Below are 21,204 nucleotides of genomic sequence, written 5' to 3' on the forward strand. Positions count from 1 at the left end.
ATTGAATATAGTTCCCTGTGCTATATAGCAAGTCCTGGTTGTTTATCTATTTTATATATAGTAGTGTGTATATGTTATATTTTAAATTTATTTCCTCTTGTATGCCCTCCTCCAGAAGTCCAGAAGAAAAAAAATGGCCTTATATTAAAACTGAAGTCAATTTATCTTGTTAGATGAATCAGAGGCTGCTAAGATGTGCTGATTCTGTCAGTCCTGAAAGTGTCTGAAAAATATGCTAAAAGTATCATTTAGTGATTGTCCAATGATGAGTGGAAGGAGAATATTTTTGATCACTCAGATTTGGGCACAATTTTTATTTTTAAGTTTATTCCTAAAATTATTCAAAATTCCATTTTTATAGAAAAATATAATTTTGTTTAATTATAATACATAATTACATGTAATATAAGCAAATTATCAACTCTAAAGGGTTGAATATTAAGTAAAATATTAAGAATGAATTAATATAAATTAAGAATCAATTTACCAAAGGCTTGGGCAAGCCAAATCTATAGTACTTTACATAATTAAATTCCACATTTATAATGAATTTTCTAAAAATATTTTTAGAAATTAGGCCTGCAGTTCTAGGGCTATTTTAAAAGCAGCAGCTGAAAAATAAAATTCTAGCAAATTTATGTGCTATAGACTTTTCTATAATATCTTTTGGAGGGTCTGACAAACCAACAAGAAGAACTTTAGAATTAAACAATTTGAGTTTTTACTTGCTGTGTTCTTATATGTTAACATATTCCTAGGAGATCATTTTAAATGGACAGAAACAGTAGATTATTCAGGTAATAGTGTCACCTTCAGCTGATAAAACTTAAGTGGATTTTCCAGTTTAAACATTTAAAAAATGTTTAGTTTTCACACATTTGATTAAAGTTGACTCTCATCATTTCTGAAGCTCTAAATTGGATTAATTAGTTAACTATACTGTCAACTGGGAAGCTCATCCCAAAACTCACACTCCCTCTGCTACTTTTCTAACCACCTAATTTCGTTTATGAAACTGTCTTATAAATTCTGGACTCACTTAAAAAATTTAATTAAATATCGTGTCATTGATTTTGGAATGGTTGCCTTTCTTTCACAAAGTGATGTTTTATGACATAGTCACTAAGCCCAAGTACAATATCAATTTAGTGTTTGAGACATGGAGACATAAAAATAGGTTACTGATAATTCCTGTCTATAATAAAATCACTTCAAAATGGAATACAAGGTAGAAAGTATTAAAACACTACTAAATACTGATAACCTTGAAATGTACCTTATTTGAAACAGGGCATTTGAGATTTGTATGTTCCTCTGAATGTAAAATAATGTAATACTGTTAATATAAATGGACAATTTGAAAAGAGAAAATTTTTCTCTAATCAATGGCATTGTGAATAAATGTATTTTAACAGGACTGTTGTATTCTCCTATCTGACCATGAGGCTCCATCAAGGGACTACTAAGAGGGAGAGGCAGTGCATGTGGTAGTTGCGAACCTGTAGTCCCCTATGGAATAAGATTGCGAAAGAGAAAGAGTCTCTTTTTAATTTATTTCCTCTTGTTTGCCCTCCTCCAGAAGTTCAAAAATTTTTTTAGCCAAAAAAAAAGGAAGAAAACCACTTCTATTTATCAATCTATAGCTATACAATTAAAGCAAAAAATAACAAAAATCTAGTTAGTTTAGATAAAAAACGACTACTTTTCCCTAAAATATAAACATTATTATGGTTAAAGCATTCTAATATCAAATTAGTGCTGTTATAAGCTCTTAATATTCAGATTGATTCTTAAGATATCCAGTTAACCACCTAGGTCCTCAGCTGCCTACTTGTTGAGGTATAGCCACAGCAACAGAACCCAAAAGAGTTTTCATGTTAGCAAATGAGAATATTCTACTAATATTCTGTATTTCACTATTCAGAAGTCAATTTGCTTTCAAATATAATTTAAGGTATTACAACAAGTTTAAATTCTTTTATGGTAAAATGCTAATCTAAGAGATTACATACTGATATTATAAAGTATACTTACTGATATTATAAAGTACATCTATCGACAGACCTTCAGTACTCTCTGCGTTGATAACCTGGGAAGAACAGGTTCCTCAAAAGAGCCCTTAGCTATGAAAGTATACTTACTCATAATACTTGGGGAAAATTTTTTTAATAGTTTGGGCATCAAAATATGTGCTTGAGGGTGTCAGAATGATGAATCAATATTTTAAATGGAAAAAGCCTTCCCCTTGAAAAATGGGCTAAAAAGTTATTTATAATGTGTGTGGACAAAACATTTGACTGGGAGTCAAAGGCCTGGATTCTAGTTTTTGCACCACCACTAATTAGCAGAGGGACCCTAAATTAAAAGCCTTTAGGGCTTTAGTTTTCCCAACCTTAAAATGAGAGAGTTGGACAAGATGATCTCAGCAGTCTCTTGGGAAATAATAATTTAAAACCCCCATGATACTGAATGTCAATATTATGACATGGTATGAGTGTGTTTCGTGTTTGGTAATTGCAATCATTGTTGGTTTTGTTGTGGTCATCCATTTACAATGCTTGGTGTCAGTTTATTTACCTCTTGTAAAAATAAAATACACTGTGTGTGTGAAAAAAATAAAAAAACAAAAACAAAAAAATATTAATGCTAGTAGAATAGGTAGTTTAACTCTACAATTTCCAGTTACTTGGAATATTTTTACTTCTTTTTAATATTTCATAAAAGGCCATTTAAAATATAGTTTATACTAATTTGTATTATTTCCTAATTTTGAATCTGCATCCACATAGTGGTCAATTGGTATAATAAAGAATAATACTTGAGTCTTTAAAAAAAAAAAAAACATGATTCCATGTTAATTATTTCCAGCATTACCCTTAAGTATAAAGATTAGCATACTGTAAATAGCTATAAATATTTGAAGTGTGTGTGGGTGATATCAGTCTATGTTCCTAAGGCACAAGCTATCTTTATCAAGGAGCTAGAGAAGCTTATTCCCATGCTTTCCAGAGAAAAAGAAAAACTTAGGTAAAGAAAAAAAATACTCCAACAATGATGCCCTTTGTTCAGATCAAAGGCCAATAGAATAAAAAAGCTGCACTTACTGATTAAAAGGCATGCTAGAGATTTGTTCATTCAACAAATATTTATTAGGCACCCACAAAGGCACTGTTCTAGATGGTGGGACATATCAGTGAACAAAGCAGATGAAGATCACTGCCCTCTGCTTAGGATTTTTCAAGGTTCACAGTCTTGTAATTAATAGGAGAAACAATGTTCTGGAAAAACTATTTTCTACAGTCCACTAATCTGGAAGAAATAAAATATTCTCTTCACCAAATGGCAAATATCAATGAAAACCCAAAGAAAATAATATTTCAACCTGGTGCCTTCCCTCAGAAGTCATATTACATCATCCCTACTTGACAGAACATGTAGTGCTATGAATGACTAAAAATCAAGGCTAGGCTTTTAAAAAAGTTTTCCAAATTAGGCAAAACTCATGGACAAAGGTTCTTTATAATACACAAGATAAACTGAGTAGCACAGTTAGTACCCTGACATATGGAAATACATTTATAGGCATAAATTCTCATTTCTACATGTTTCAGTTATCTACTTAGAATGAATGGGATAAACCAAAGTGCAAGCAATAAAAACGTATACAAAGACAGAAAATCAATAAATATTTGATGACTAAATGAAAGGAAAAAAACTCTAATAGAAATATAAACTAAATGTCCAGCCCATTTCCTCCAAGTAGTCTTTTAGAGAAAAAAATCACACTCATTTAGAATCATAATTTATTTCAGAATGAACATCATTCAGTCTTAAAGGATTATTATTTTCCATTATATCAAGAATTATTCATGAAATATTAAACTTCTGCTTTCCTAAAAGAGAGATTTTCCTTTATTCTTTGCCATTTCTGCTAGTGGAAAGTAGTAGTCTCCCTCTTCTTATTTCATCTTCATAAACTGTTAGTGCTTTATCTCAATTCTCTAAGATTTAGAAGGAAGAAGTTCTTTCTCATCTTTCCTTCTCTGAAGATCCCAGACCCCACCAATGGAATTATTTTATAAATAATTTACCCATTCTGAAATTACAGGTGATAAGAACCATTTAAAGCCCTAACTTCTTTTCACATATATATATGATCAAACTGTACATCTTAAATGACACATTGCTCAAATGTTAACTTTACTAATATTTTCTAACATTTTAATAGTTTCCAGAAAGCATAAATATGATTTATCAATACCACAATTTTTCTTGAGATAACTCAGTATTCTCCTTTCTATGCCAAGTAAACATCTACTAATCCTCCAGGGGCTGGAATGTCACTTCCTCTTTAAGGAGTCTCTATAGGCTCCTTTCCCTCCATTTCCTGAGCACACTATTCTCATAGAGGATTCAGCACACTGCAGCGTAATGTGTGCCTTGATATGAAGGGAACCCACTTCAGAGGAAAGGACATGAAACCAGATCAGAACAAGTACCTTAATGTTATGGTAATCAATCCATAAAATAAAACTGATATTTCTAAGAATCCTTAAAATTGATGGCAGCAGTGTATAAATCACCCTATATCTTATTTTAAAGATTTCAACATGGCTTTAGAAACTCTTTAAATCTTGGTCTTTAAGAGCAGGTTGATAATAAAGAAAATTTAAAATCACTAAAAAGTAAAATCTTCTTTAAAATGCCAATTTTATACTTAAGTATTTTCTATATACTACATTTTATTTTATTTAGGACAAATTTAGAACAAATCAATGATGAAAAGAATAATACTAAGTTCTTTAGAATGAACAAATGTAACATTTAGGACAGTTTACATTCTGAAAATTTAGAAGTCTGAGATATGTTCTACAATTTAAAGTAACTGAACTTTTTCGAGTACAAAACTGTTCATGTGAAATTTGCTTCTATTTTTGAAAAAACAGTAGTTTTTAAATGACATAGAAATACACAATTACCAAGTTTGAGAAAACATGAACTTACAAAACAGTCTAAAAAAGAAATACACACTTAAAAAAATGACTTCACAAAACTACTCAAGTGAAGTTTTTACAAGTTCTGTATTGTACAATTATAATAAAATCTGACTTATAGAATTTTATTCCAATATACCTTTTTGACACATTTTACAGCAAAAAGTTTGTAGAGTTAACTAGGTCAACCTCCTTATTTTATGTAAAAGAAAACCAAAGACCAAATTCCTTAACTGCCACTTTAGTTTTCTTAGAGCTATATAACATCCGACTATAGTAATACCTTTATAGAATAAAGGCAGGTACACATACTTCATTCTTATGACTAACTGACCATAAATAAATTGCCTGACTTGGCATTTCCTCCTAGGCACCCCCAGCAACCTTGCAACCATTCACTTAATGTAGAATTCTTTACCTTTGTTACCACACAACCATGAAAAGCTGAAAAGACAGTGGTATTTCAGGTAATCAAGTTAATTTGCACATAAAACACTAATTAGCATGTGCTCTTGATTCACCAGATGAAAAGAAATTCAACAACTGAAATATAAAATAAATTTAGTAAGCTCTATCTCTCTCTTCTTGAATATTTTTGGTAGAGTTTTGATAATATATGTTGTCTTTAGTTCATTTATTTTTGTTTTTAAGTCAAATACTGGAAGGGAATAGAAGATGGGTTAGGAATGGTGGTACATGGATGTGGTATTATTAGAAGAGTATTATGATTGTAATCAAGCTGTTCATTATAATGTGACAACTTGTAATGAGGTTCTGGAGGAAGGGAAGGAAGCAGTTAGCACATTCTAAGAGAGAATGTACAGAGTCGCATTCAATAAATACTTGGCTGTTTCCATAGCTGGGTCATTGATTGAGTGAGTGAACAACATTGATGGAAGACTCTATAAACCAGCAAAAGGTGTAATAAAGTTTGGTTCTCTTGTATAAAATCTCACCTGGCCAATTTATGTGTCTTGTTAAAAATAGGTAGCATCTATTGATATTGCAAAGGGTAAGGCACAGTTCTGGCATAGTGTATCTGGTTGTCTAATGAGAAAATGCTTATATGTATAGAGGGGAAAATTCAGCTTGCTTATATAGGATAAATTATGTCTTCTAGAGCAGCAGTCTCCAACCTTTTTGGCAGCAGGGACCAGTTTCATGGAAGACAATTTTTCCAAGGACCAGGGGGTGGGGGGAGTTGGGGGGGTAGAAGGATGGTTTTGGGATGATTCAAGGGCATTACATTTACTATGCACTTTATTTCTATTATTATTACATTGTAATATATAATGAAGTAATTATACAAGTCACCATAATGCAGAATCATCGGGAGCCCTGAGCTTGTTTTCACTTGCCACTCACTGATGAGGTTTTGATATGAGTCTGCAAGCAACTGATTTATTATGGTCTCTGTGCAGTCAAACCTCTCTGCTAATGATAATCTGTATTTGCAGCCGCTCCCCAGTGCCAGCATCACTGCCTCAGTTCCACCTCAGATCATCAGGCATTAGATTCTCACAAGGAGCGTGCAACCTAGATCCCTCGCATGCACAGTTCACAGTAGGGTTCACACTCCTATGAGAATCTAATGCCACTGCTGACCTGACAGGGGGCGGAGCTCAGGCGGTAATGAGAGAGATGGGGAGCGGCTGTAAATACAGATGAAGCTTCGTTTGCTCACCCGTGGCTCACCTCCTGCTGTGCGGCCCGGTTCCCTGGGGGTTGGTGACCCCTGTTCTAGAGGACCTAATAAAAGTAGGTAAAGAACAAAGTGTTGGAGATCCCAAGATGATGCGGAGTTATAATTACAATATCTACATCAACAACATATGAGAGAATTTATGATTTAGATGACTAAGAAGGTCTTGTACTCTCTCCTACTGCTTTCAGGTTTCTCTATTTCTGGGGCGTCAGGGTTGAAAATAGTGATTCTTAGGCAGTTTTACAAAGTAACAGTATTTAATAACCACTTTTTGGTATAGAAGGATGTCAGGTTAATTTATGTATGATTTGGAGAAAAAAAAAGTATGATAACTTCCCAATTTTTTTCTAAAGCAGAGGCCAGCCATGAGAACTGCCAGTAATTCAATATAGCAGGGCATTTCAACTGTTTGTCTAATATAGTGCCAGGTGTACACATGAGACCCTGGTCTTCTTAGATTTAAATACATTCAAAGAGCCATAATCCTCAGGTCTCAGAAACATGTTCTAGCTTACATATTTTCTTTCCATTAAGAGGCTCAGCATTTGAGTAACATCATATTGTCTTTACCACATAACCATCTTTAGTCTAAAAATCTGTAAGAAAAAGTGGTTATTTGCTAAAAAGTAATTTACTTCCATCAACATTTAGGCAAAAACACAAGATACAAAGTGATACATAGCTAGGAAAAATATCGGTTATCTTCAGTAATTATATTAATTACATAAAGATCAAATATCTACGTTTCTTGATCCTGTGCAGATATGACTTTAGACAGATATAATCTTTCTTCTGATATTTTTCACATACTGTTTTAGGCAGACACAGGGAATAATACACAATTCTGTGTCATAAAAATTATGACAGAATCTTTCAAGGGAAAAACTTCTCTTGAACATAATTTTTTTAAATGATAAATATGGAAGATTATAATTATAGTCTTGTAAAGGTAATAAAAATATGTTCACTATGAGATTTTACCCCAAGCATAAACATTCTCTTAAAAATTAAACATTACTTTTTATTCATTCTGGGTCCAGTTTTTTAGTTAGTCCAGTTCTCTTTACATGATTCTCCTACATAGATTTCTATTCTCTATTTTGCTATTCAAAATCTCACTTAGAAGTAAATCTTTTTTTCCTTAATTGTGATAAGAGTTGAAGTCATATGGCTATCAATAATATATAATATTGACAGTATTATTTTGAAAAAAGCATCACAAAAAGTGTTGTGACTTGTACATTCATTTCTGCCATCGTTCATACAGTAGGACTGTTCACATGTTTTTATTTTTATAATTCCATGAGATGCTTCATAAGTTTTCTATAGAAAAGTAATGAAGCATAAATTATACATCAAATGAATTTCGTTAAAATTACTTTACAATTCATATATCTTAATTTGTTCAGTTTCTTTTCTGTTTTTCAGGAAAATCTCCATCAGACATTACTGACACCCCAGTGGATAAGACACTCTTGATTAACACATTTTAATTCCAACTAGTATTAAACTAATTTAGCTCACAAAATGACATACTTGTGCTAGCAATTCTGCTGATAAGCATAAATATGTAGTTTATCTTCCATACATCTTAGATATTCTATCATCAACAACACTTAATTAAAATAACGCATATCAAATATCTGTAAAGTATGAACAGATCAGGTTTCCTAGATGTTGTTTTGGCAAGGCTAATCCAATTCAGCACAGAGTTATAAGCAGGTTGATTCTTCTGATATGGATTTAGTCTAAGCATTAAAATTGCTCATTTCTATTATGGGCCTTTTCAAAAAGATGAGACTATTTCTCAAGCCTTCATTACCATATATCAGATACTGGCTCGTGGCAATGGACTTGTGGATTGTGAATGGGGACTATGCTGCCTTCTGGTCTAATCAACTACAGAAGTTTGAAAAACATTCTATAAAAAACTTTAATGATTTGTTTTAGATCAATTTATATTCACAAATACACACAGACCCTTTTATTTTTTTTTTGGTGTCTGTGGGACAAGTAGCTGGCGTCCTGCGTAAACTGAATCTCGCTCTGTGCTGCCTCCCATCACTGACTAAAGTCACAAGGACAGATCAACCCTCATTAGTAGTATATTAAAAAAAACACTATGGGTATGAAAATCAATATGTGAGGTTTATAATTGAGGAAAAGTATTGGGCTAACTCGATAAAAAAAGAAGCAAAAACAATAATTTTTTAAAACTACTCTTAATTTTTCATTGAAGAATGCAAAAACATTCCCCTCTTCCCCAACCTTTTCCCTATTTTATATTCATGCTTCCACATAAACTTGTTCTAGATGAGAGGGTGGGAGACAAGCACTTTAATTTACCTAAATGTACCATTAGGTTAAAAAAAAAAAAAAAAAGCTACTTTGTTCTGGTACCCTTCTGGTATCTTGATATGCTAGGTAAGTTTCTACTGATAAAGCAGTAGTCTTTTCAAATTCATAAGCAGCGATAACATTTGTTAAAGAAACCTGCCTATGGGCTTGGTCTCTGATACAAGTGGCAGATTATATATATTTTTACTTTCTTTAAAATGAAATGTTACACTTCATATTCACTTGGTTACTTACCTGCAAACATGAAGTCTAAAGTTACTCAACTCAAGTCTGAACTGTATAATCTTTTCTACTCAACAGATTTTAACGGAAATTATTAATGCCCCAAAAGTCTGTTTTGAAACTACAGCTTACTAATTTGCCTAATGCTAAAAAGTATGAAAATAAGCAAGATGAGAGAATTCAAATTGCACAAAGTGATTTCTCCATCTCCAATTAAGATGCATTTTGAACCACGTGTCTTAAATAGATACAGAATAAATGTACAGAATAAAACTAAGACAAATTTGAGTGGAGAAAATATTACTGATGTCAAAGGTATTTGCAATGTCAGATTATTTATAGAATATAAAAATGACAGAAAACAGGTAGTAGTCACATTTGCAGTCACTCTTAGTAAGTAACTCTATTTTACTCTTTCTTGATAAGCATCCTACTGTGTACAAAGAATATCCGATTACTCTATTCCTTGGCATTATGTCTTATACCTGATTGTTGGGTATAATAGATGGCACCTGGCAATTGCCTATACTCTCTGTCCACAAGTGCCAGCAGAGCAGTTTTCTTTGTCCCTCGGCAGGAATGAACAGTTTATAATAGCCAACACTTCACTCCCAGCAGCATTTCTTTGACCTCCCCAGCTTCTCTCTCCAGCTACTGCCTCATCTTCACTTTCCCTTTACAGCAAAACTCTTTGAAACTCTGAAAGAGTTGGACACACTCGTTGTCTGCAATTTCTCTCTTCCTACTTTATCATGAATTTACTTTTATGCGGCTGTCACCCCCATCACTCCACCTGGCCTTATCAAAGTCATCAGTGACCACCTCGTTAGGTCCAGTGGTCAGTTGTCAGTCCTCAACTAATTTGAACTATCAGCGGCATTTGACACAGCTATCATTCCTCACTTCCCTGCATTTTTCTTCTTGGCTTCCAGGCTCCCACATTGCCTCGTTTTCTTCCAAACTCATGTGCTCCTTCTTCCCATTCTTCTTGCTGGTTCCTCCTCATCTTCCTGCCTTCTTAAAAACAGAACCCTGGGATCCTTGAGCTTCTTGTCTCTCTCTCTACTCATTACCTGGGTGATGTCATCCAGGCTCACAGCTTTCAATATTATCTGTATGCTAATAACTCCCAAATGCGTCTAGTCCAAGCCTCAAGCATAAAACTCCAGATCTGATACCGTGCTCCCTACTCGACATCTCGTGAATATCTAATAGCCATCTTAATCTTAACAAGTTTAAACTTAAGCTTCTGATTGTCCCCTCATACCTCCTCTTGCAGTTTTACCTATATAACACGGGTAAATGTCAGCTCCGTTCTTTCAGCTGAACAGGCCAAAAGACTTGCGGTCACCCTTGATTTGTCTTTTCCTCTCACAACACATATCCAAACCATCGCCAAAATCTGTTGGCTCTAACTTCAAATTATATCTAGAATCCAGTCACTTCTCACCACTGTTACCAGCCTTGTTTGAGCCATAATATTCTCTTGTAAAGTTTTGCAGTGACATCCAAATTGGTCTCCCTGCTTCCACCTTTCCCTCCTATAGATGAATCTCAACATAACAGCCAGAAAGACCCTGCTAAAACCCTGCACTCAGAACAAAACCCCAAATCCCTACAATGACTTACAAAATTCTACTTGATGTGGCTTTCTCCTGCCTACGACTTCATTTCTAATTGCTCTCCCCAGCCGACACTCCACTATAGTTACTCAGGCATTCTCTTTGTCCCTGGAAAAAGCTGGTCATGCACTGAACTCAAGGGCTTTATACTTGCTTGTCCCTCAGCCTAGAACACTTCCTTCAGACACCAGATGCTTGTTCCCTCACTTCCTTCAAGTCCTTACTTAAATGGAATCTTCCTGATGAGTCCTTCTGTGGCCACCCCATCCAGAACTTCCTCAACACTGCCTATTTTCCTTTTCTGCTTCATTTTTCTCTCTAGTCCTTAATCACAATCTAACATATCATATATTTTAAAATAATTATTTATTTTGTTTACTGACTGTCTCCCATAGTGGACTCTACGTTGGATGTGGGTAAGGATTTCTCTTTAGCTTGTTTACTGTAGTAACTCTAGCACAGGGTGGTGGGAGGGGGCCATAAATATTTGTTGCTGAATGTCATCAGCAGTTTGAGCCAGTGGTTCTCAAATTTTAGCTTGTAAGACTCATCTGTTAAAAATAAAAAACAAACAACAAAAACCAAAGGATTTCCAGTGCCATTACCCCACCACCAAGAATCCTGATATACTGGGAGGCAGATGACCCCCGGGACTCTTGACAATAGTACAAGAATACGCTTGGAGAAACACTGTTCTTGGTCTTTACCCTTTGGATTTCTTACAGGCCATCTAGTGGTGACCATCTTCATAAAGAATAGGAGTGGGTAAATTATCATGGCTAAATGTGCTCCACCACTTGTTTTTGTAAATAATGTTTTACTGGAATAGCCATGCTCTTTAGTGCACACAGTGTCTATGGCTGCCTTTATACTACAACAACAGAGTCGAGTAGCGTGACCTCAAAGCCTTCAAATCCTAAAATATTTACTATCTGGCTTTTTACAGAAAAAGTCTGTTGACCTCTGATATAGATAGAAGATAAATTATTCCAGAACACGACCTAGTGATAAGTTATTTTTTATTTTTTTAATATATATATATATATTTTTTTTTTTTTTTAAATGGTGTTTTCTTTTTCTTTTTGGCTGCACGGCATGGCATGCGGGATCTCAGTTCCCCTACCAGGGATTGAACCCGTGCTTAACCACTGGACCACCAAGGAAGTCTGATAAGCTATTTTTCAAAAAGCTGAAGGTATCCTTATGTATACTTAAGGCAAATCTATCCGACCTATATAGGAAATTTGCAATATATTTACTATTTGATTTATATTTAATAATCCATTCCTTACCTCTAATTCCCCAAAGAATGGTGCCCGTTTTTGTTTCTGTAACCAACGTTAAACAAAAAACTAAGATTGTGTTATAAATTGCCTTTGGATATTTGCTATACATTTTTTTGTTTCCCAAGGACCTATAATAAAAATAGAGGCATTCTGGGAAGAATTTTCAAAAATAAGATATTGGTCTAGGATGGCCAAGTTAACTTTTTCATAAATACCCATTTTGATAAATAAACATCAAAAATAAGGTTTCTAATAGGAAACTATTTCATTCCCTTCTAACTGAAAAACCCAAGTAAAGAGTCTAAACCCCTGACACCCTCTTCTTTGCTTGTTGTCCATCTAGTCACCGCTATAGGGTCTTCAGTTGTTTGAAACTGCGATTTAAAAAAAAAACTTACTTAGTTACTCAAGCTGAGCAGTTTTAATTTGTTCTAATAGTTGAAGCCAGAAAAACTATTACCACAACTGCAGGAAAGCATTATCAAAGCCAGTAGCTGTCAGGCACCTTTATTTTTTTAGGTTGCTTTTATCTTTATACTAGAGAAAGACTTGTTCTGTTCTCAATATTCAGAATCTTTGTTCTTTAAAGATTCAAAATTACATTTTTAAGAAAATTAAACTTCAGTTTTATTTATTGAACTTTGACAAATAAGCAACCTTCCCCACCTCTACTCTCCAAATCCTGGTGTATTTAATTCTGAGAAATACTATTTTTAATGTGTGAATTTTAAACTATATATATTAATAATGTTAAATGTTATAGTTCAGTAAGTCAGTTCAACTTGAGATATTCAGTATTCCACTTATTCAAATTAAGAAATGATGTACTTACTAATCTTTTGGTTTGTTATCTGAGGTCAAAGATGGTATCTACAACTTCTGGGGAGAAGAAAAGGGAGTTTCTCCTGGCTTAGAGTATTTCCTAATACTAACTTCTGAAACAGACATGATCAGGAGGGATAAGAGGAAAGGCATACCATTGGGAGAGAAGACAATTTAAAGATTAATAATAGAAGGAAACAGAAGGAATGGAGACTATTTAACTACTATATCTATAAATAATAGGGTAAAACAGGTGCTACTGATAATAAAAGGTTGTTTTGTGAAAGTCTGAATAGGAAGAGGAGTATGCTTAGTTATGAAGGTATCTTCAAAATGTAGGACTTATGTCCAAAAATAAATCAAATAAATATCTACCTCCAGAAACATTTAACCAGGGCTTGTAAAAACATTTCTTCTTGTCTTTTTCCTTTTCAGTTTCAAGTGTTAGATTAAATAATTGTTTTTCTCCTTTTTGATTCTCTTTCTTTTAAAATATCAAGAATATTATATTACCCTGAGCTTTGTTTTTGTCTTTGGTGCTTTATGAACGTCATTTATATTGAGTTTTTCTAGTCAATAAGTGTACCATGGAGAAAAGGGGAGATTTCTTTGTATTTTTGTTGTTGTTGTTGTTGTTATTACATTATTACTATGTCAAAGCATTAGGTCAGCTTGCTACAGTGCAGTCTTGCTAAAAATAGAACCTTTGGAAAATATACCCAAACAAGTAGAGACATCGGCAAACCACCACTAGATGGCAAAACCGCTTTACCATTGCTAACATTCTGCCTGTAGAAAGAATGTGACTTAGGAAACTGCTGCAACGTATTTCCCACCATATCAGAGTTTTGATCAATTCGGATTTTAAAATATGGATGGCCACTCTAGTCTGAAACTAAATTACTTGGTATACTTTATCTTCAACAAGTATTTATAATCTTATTCATGTCAAAGCCTTACATTTACAATCCATCATCAATGTATTATTAGTTTTCAACAGTTCTCAGTAAAGAAGACAGATCCAGTGACTAAGAATACAGCAAATGTATTAAGATAAAAATCAAAACACAATATAATACATGGTAAAAATGAACAAAAGCCTATACAGAATTCAAAATTAAATATTTACAAGTATATCCCACATTAGTTATATACACAAAGATATCTACATTAGACCTATTAAAAAGATTACATTGTGTTTTTATATAAAAGTTATAGATGTGTTTGATTAGAGTGATAAAAACAAGATATGGTTTTCTTAGAAGTTTTCTTGTGGTAAAGAGCAGAAAGAAGGAAAAAATAAAGTATTTTTTTCACTCCCCTCAGATTTTTTTGGTTGAAATAAGAAATGCCCATTTCTTTAACGTAGTTTAAGTTATATTAAATTCACAAGAGAAGATTTCTTACTACTCAAATCTAGAAAATTATAAAGCAACAGAGTTAATAGTCTATTTTTAAAAAAAATACAAATGAATGAGAACTTTGTTTTATAAGTGCATTTTACTAAACTATTTTATTATACATAAGTGTGAAGAAAATCTAATTGGTTCAAGGATTAATGCTGCTTATTCGATAAAACTACAGGAATCAATTTTTGCCTGACTTTTAGTAAGAATGCTATGAGAATGAATGTACAGCAGGTTGATGCTTTTAATGCATAATGCAAATTTCTTAGCATACAATGAAACTTCTGAATAATACTCTAGCATAGGGACAGGAGAGTCAGAGTATAGACTTAGTTCTTAGGACCTATTAGGTGTATTCACACCACACCACAGTACTGTATTTTCTTCCACCAAAACTGTCAAACTCTAGTTAGATCAAAGCCCACTTCTACTATCTTCCCACTGACCCCAGTAGCAACACTCCTCAATTTAAGAAAGTTGCTCTAAAGTCATTCACCAGTTCCATGGTAGGTCACTGTGAGAATTTAGAGCGTTTCTTATACAAATTACTCCTTTGATAAAAGACTCCAAGTAAATAAATGTGTCTTACTTCAAATGGCTTTATTTTACTAAACGGACACCTCCTTTTGCATGTCCAACTATTCCCCTTGGTTTTACTTAATTTGATCTCCTACTCAACAATAGAAGCACTCCCATTTCAATTAAAAAAGGTCAAGGTTTAAGTCTGAACCATGCTGATATCTGTCACAAATAGATGTGACGGATATCAACATGGTTGATAGATGCTAATCTAGAGACCGTCTTCCAGGATGGACTTATTAAATGTATGGGGTATTAATCGTAACTATTTATTTTGGAGTTTGAGTTAATTGCTATTATTCAAATGCAGTTGTTATGAATTCACAAATTTAGAGTTTGTAATAATTCCACTTGGTAATATATGTAAGTCTATACTTATAATGGAAAAGAGGGGGCTTGTTCTGCAGTGTAAACAGGGATAAAACGAGAATGTTTGTCTATTTAGGAGAATGTTTTCAATGTATTTCTTATGGTAGGATCACACAGTGAGTAGAGCTCAGAACTGTTGAAGCTGGTGAAGCTTTACGTGTTAATTAAACTTCTTCTTGCTTTACTTTCCTTTATTCATTAAATTCTAATAGGCTCAGTCTTTTCCTGGTCTAGTCCCATCCAGCCATCCCCAAATAAGAACGGGGATTCAAAACTATTTTCATACTCTGGATAATTCTTGGACATCACTATCTCTATGGAACTGGATTAGAAACTGGCGTTTGGACTTGAATTATGATTGTCATGGTGCTATTTCTATTTATAGAAGGTAGCTGCTCTTCATTAACAACAAGCGTTGTGGTCAGAATCATGATGAAGGATAGGAAACCGATATTGATATTTAGGAAACATTTGAGTACCCTGATCTCATTATGACAGGTACCAAAGGTAACATACTATTTCTTTTTCAAAAGTTTGATGACTTGAGCTTTCCAATATTTCTGAGAGGCATTTCTACGGAGACTGGCCATACTTAGGCCTACTGAATAGGGGAAACAAGTATTTAAAAGATTAGCTGGAATGGTCACCCTGGATAAAAAGGAACGACATTTATCATGCTCAAACATATCTAAAACTTTTTCTACCCGCTATCTTTCCTAACTTAGATTAAGACATGAAAATTTTCCAGGGGCCTTAAGTAGGAACCTCAGAGTCATGCTTGATTCCTCCAACTCTTTCCCTTCTACCCCTAACTTGGTTAATCAACTAAGGCCTATCAAACATACTAGGCATAGCTTCTTCCTCCCCAGTCCTGCTGCCACTGTTCTTAAGTAGGTCCACAGAGTCTCTTTCTTGAGCTACTGTCACAGCCAACCAGCTGACAGTCTGCACCAGTCTCTTTAATGGGTTCTGTTGTTTTTGCTCTTCTTTCAAGGGTCAGTGTTTTTTGAGTCCAGGTGTATACCCCTTTACTCTCTCATTCTGTACTTTCCCCCTGGACAATCGATCTACGTCTGTGGATTCAGGTCCTTGATATGATGACAATCCTGCAATTTTTATCTCTAGCCTAGATCACTGTCTTAGGCTTCAAACCTGTATGTTCATCAGCCTAAGGGATATCTCTAATTGGAGGTCCCACAGGAACCTCTTCATCTGTCCTACCTCAAACCTACTCCTCATTTTGTGGTCCCTGTCATCAAATCTCACCTAGATTACTGTAATAGCCTCCTAAATAGTCTCCCTACTTTCAAACCTGTCCCTCTGCAATCCACGCTACACCCTATAACTGGAGTGATTTTTCTATAAACGCAAATATGAACATGCCTGTTTCCTGCTTAAAGTCCTTCAATAGCTTATTACTGCCCTTAAGATCAAGTTCAAACTCAACTAACCTACAAGGCTCCTCAAGGTTACCCTGGAGCCTCATCACCAGCCATTCTCCCTTTAGCTAATTAAGCTCTGATTTTGGGGAATTATTTGGTCTCTCTCCTTTCTTGTCTGGGTCTTCATAAATTTTTTTCCCTTTTCCTGGAATATTCTTTCCATATCTCTCTGCTTCCTTTGCCTAATTCATCTTTAGATGCCAATTTGGATTTTATTTACTTCCCCCCCCCCAACTTTCTGGTTATTAGCATAGTCTCAATTGGAATTCATGCCTGTTATTTTCTCTTTTTATTTTTTTAAAAATTTATTTTATTTATTTATTTTTGGCTGCGTTGGATCTTTGCTGCTGTGCACAGGCTTTCTCTAGTTGCAGCGAGCCAGGGTTACTCTTCCTTGCGTTGCACGGGATTCTCATTGCAGTGGCTTCTCTTGTTGAGGAGCACAGGCTCTAGGTGTGCAGGCTCAGCAGTTGTGGCATGGTGGGCTCAGTAGTTGTGGCTCGTGGGCTCAGTAGTTGTGGTTCGCGGGCTCTGGAGCATAGGCTCAGTAGTTGTGGCGCACAGGCTTTGTTGCTCCATGGCACGTGGGTTCTTCCCGGACCAGGGATCGAACCCGTGTCCCCTGCATTGGCAGGCGGATTCTTAACCACTGCGCCACCAGGGAAGCCCTATTTACAGTTTTGACAATATTTTTCTGACAATGACTCTCCCAAGATTGGGTTTGGTGGCCTTCTGCTGTGCTCTAAAAACACGCAATACTCATTTAATATAGCCATTTTCTTTCTAAATTCTAATTGCCTTCTCTCTCTCTCTCATTCACCACAGTGTAAGTTTTTTAACGGCAGGGATTTTGTATACAACTATATCATAGGTGCCTAAAAAAGCCTAAATCTGTAGTTTGAATTCAGGTCACTGCCCTTCTGAAAGATGTCTGACAGTTCCTACATGCCTACTGAATAAAGACTCAAGTTCTTAACATGGCATATAAGGCCCTTCTCAAGATGCTACAGCTTATCTTCCAATTTCATTTCCAGGAATTCCTGCTTGCCCTCCCCTCTACTTTCCATTCATATTACCCTGAATGCCTCTGCACAGGTCATTCTGATGCTTCCACACTTTTGCTTACACTTTTCCCACTTTCTGGAATATCATTCCTCTGCTTGTTGTCTTCTTGGAAAACTTTTTCCAAACCACTCTTAGCTCCAGTTCAGGCAGACTTTAGCTCTCTCTTCTAGGTCAACACAGAACTTTACTCTGTTACAGCACATATCTTGCTGTATTACACTTATTTATTTTTAATAATGACTCGCTGGCTAGACAGTGAGCTTCAGGAAGGTACGTATTATACACACTCATTTTTATATGCCTACCACAGTGCCTGGCATCTAGTAGTAGTCAAGTGTTTATCTAATTGGATTAAAACAGAAGTTAATTCTGTTTCAACTACTCTTATCAAGACTCAGGCAGAAGGCAGGTAAGGGAAGAATGGTTCATTCTACAAAATGTAAAAATGAAAATGTATAGGTTTATACATCTTTGCTTAACCCTAGGAAGAATTTGGCTTCCTTCCCAACCCACTGCCTCTTTTTTAAAGTGCCACTTAGAGAGCTTCTGCTAGCTCTTGTAAGTAGATAAACTCTTCTGATTTACTCCCTAACTCCAATCTATCCTTAGTAAGAGAAATAAGAGCATGAGGAAAAAATATAAAATGAGCTAGAAATATTTTATGAGTAACGATCAACTATGAACTTTAAAAGGTAAAGTCAATGGCAGAAGTTCAGAAAGCCTTGCCTTGAATCCCCGTCCTGTGACTTTCTGACTTTGTGCAAACTGCTTATCATGCTTTGGTTTTTTCATCTGTGCAATGGTAATGATGATAATACTTACTTTACCCCTAGGTTATTGTGAGGATTAAGAGTTTATACACATGAAATATTTAGAACAAAGCATGGCATACAGTAAGCAGTTACTAAGTGTTAGCTATTATTATTATTATCTTAAACAGTGATTGTTTAATTAATAACCAAGAGTTATAATATGTTCCTAGATTTTAAGAAAGGGGCCTCAAGACAGAATGTGAGCTCTAAGACTTTTGAATATTAATATACAGTAGCCAGACAAATAGCATATCCTAAAGGACTTTACATTTCAGACTTAGTACTAGGTTCTAATTATGACTTTTTTTATTCAATTGCTGTACTGTGGAAAATTACTTATAATTTTATTTCTCCATTTTCACATTTATAAAGTACATTGATCTACACTGAAATGATGGTATGTATTAATTAACAAATGATTATCAAGGACTCTGAAAATATAAAACACTAAAGTGACAAATTAGTTTATAAGTACCTGATGTAATTCATTAACAATATAGCATATAACATTAATTCCTTCCAACTGCAGTTTTTAACTCCTAAATTCTTCCTAATTTTCTCAAAGGGTGTTATAAAATTAACTATGGAGTTAAAAAAAAATAAACTTCAGAATCTATGTAGCTTTGGGTTAAAAAACTGTCAGATTTTAATGTGGATGCCATAGGGCTTCCCTGGTGGCGCAGTGGTTGAGAGTCCGCCTGCCGATGCAGGGGACACGGGTTCGTACCCCGGTCTGGGAGGATCCCACATGCCGCGGAGCGGCTGGGCCCGTGGGCCATGGCTGCTGAGCCTGCGCGTCTGGAGCCTGTGCTCCGCAACGGGAGAGGCCACAGCAGTGAGAGGCCCGCGTACCGCAAAAAAAAAAAAAAAAAAAAATGTAGATGCCATAAAATTGATGTAATTCTAAAATCATTATCATCTTTTGCTAAAATAAATGCGCTTGTTGCAAATTTAAAATACTAACATATGTATTTTAAAATCTGATTTTATATATGTTATATAATGATATTGATAAAAATTCCAGTTTAAAAGCCACAAAGATGATTCTCAAAATATTTTGTTATAGCCTATAATTTTGATAAATGAATAGGTTATGACTTAGCCATAATGTGAAAGTACAGCCAAATCTTGATTATCTTTAGTCTGTGGAGATATGGATGGCTTGGATAGTTAAAATCCATATATCATTCCAAAACCTCATCCATTAGCCTTTTCTCCCACCAAATCTTCACCACAGTTAGCTTAGCTAATTTGCATTTCAGCTACCTTTCTTTCTTACTTGCACAGTGAAATGGTAAAATATACGAATAAAAATTTGACAATAAAGAAAATATTGGAAGGAAGGGCTAATCTACATACAAGATAACCGGTCTCTGAATAATCAAGAGTTGGCTGCACAGCATTATGTTTACCTTAAGGATTAAAATAGCCTCATTCTCCTTCATATATTTCAATAAAATCGAACAGGAGTTCCTATGCCTTAACATTCCTAGTCAGAGTTTCTCTGAGTACCTGAAAGAACCCTGGTGGTACAGGACCTACTGGCATGCCATCTCCTGGGGGAATGTTTCCTAGCACTGGACTGGGAGCTGCTGCAGCACTCTGCAAAGAATAAAGGAGAAACAAACCTATATCATTACAGCGAAGGCACAGAACAAAAGACTGATGATAATAGACTGTAGGAAGGGAAGCTTTTCATTCCTGGGAACAAATATTGGTAATTTCCCCCACTCCAGAGGTAAACTAAGATGTAGCAGTTAGTTTAGGATATGACTAAGTTATTTGGTTTAAACAGGTCTCTTTAAACTTTTAGAAATCACAGAACTTTAATAAGATAGTATATTTGAGTAAAATGTAAGAGGGAAATAAAATGATAAAGTGATAGAAGTTTAAGTAAATGCTTTATTTTAAGGCACAGCCTTCTGAAATGGCAACATCAACAACAAATAGATAAATATTTAAGTAACAAGTTTGAAAATGGTGGTTGTAGGAGTTGGAAAAAAGAACTCTGTTTAGATTATGCTTTTCTCTGTCATAAATAAGTATAATTACTTCTCTGTCTATAGGTGGCAACACGCACATTATTCACTCTCTGATATACTATAATTGGTAGCCAAAATATAATTGATAGCAAAAAACAGGGTGGTGAGGATGAAAAAGTAATTAGGAGATTGAATAAGAGAAAGGAATTAGATTTGGAGAGATTAGTCTCAGATAAACAGATTATGAAAAAATCAGATTGAAAAATTCAAAGTCTACTTTACTTGCAAATTATTTCATGGAATCCTATGGCTTCATGAAATAGGAATATGAAAAACTTTGGTATAGGCTCTTTGTAGTCAAGTCAAGGTTTTAGATTTAACTCTTACATAGAGCAGTAATACATACAACTATTTTACAACCATGGATTTCATCCCTCAATCTCGTTAGACACATTACAAATACTAAGAACAGCCAAGAAGGGAGCAGAAATATGCTGAAGACAGGTCAGTATGAATTCAACAGTTCTGTTATGAAAAGAA

The 21,204-nt window shown here is 34.7% G+C and overlaps 1 protein-coding gene across 10 annotated transcripts in view; it reads right to left on the bottom strand.

The window, feature by feature from the left end:
* Nucleotides 1–21,204, bottom strand: part of SSBP2 (single stranded DNA binding protein 2) — a 298,141-nt gene that overhangs the window by 69,719 nt on the left and 207,218 nt on the right. For 8 of the 10 annotated variants that reach the window (XM_073802267.1, XM_073802263.1, XM_033852981.2 and 5 more), the window contains one exon: nucleotides 20,195–20,284. The exons of the other annotated variants lie outside the window; for them this stretch is intronic. In XM_073802267.1, the coding sequence (XP_073658368.1) occupies nucleotides 20,195–20,284 (90 nt within the window). The remainder of the gene's footprint in view (nucleotides 1–20,194; nucleotides 20,285–21,204) is intronic. 10 annotated transcript variants of the gene reach the window in all.

This window comes from Tursiops truncatus, chromosome 3, assembly GCF_011762595.2.
Source record: "Tursiops truncatus isolate mTurTru1 chromosome 3, mTurTru1.mat.Y, whole genome shotgun sequence".
Taxonomy (NCBI): Eukaryota; Metazoa; Chordata; class Mammalia; order Artiodactyla; family Delphinidae; genus Tursiops; species Tursiops truncatus.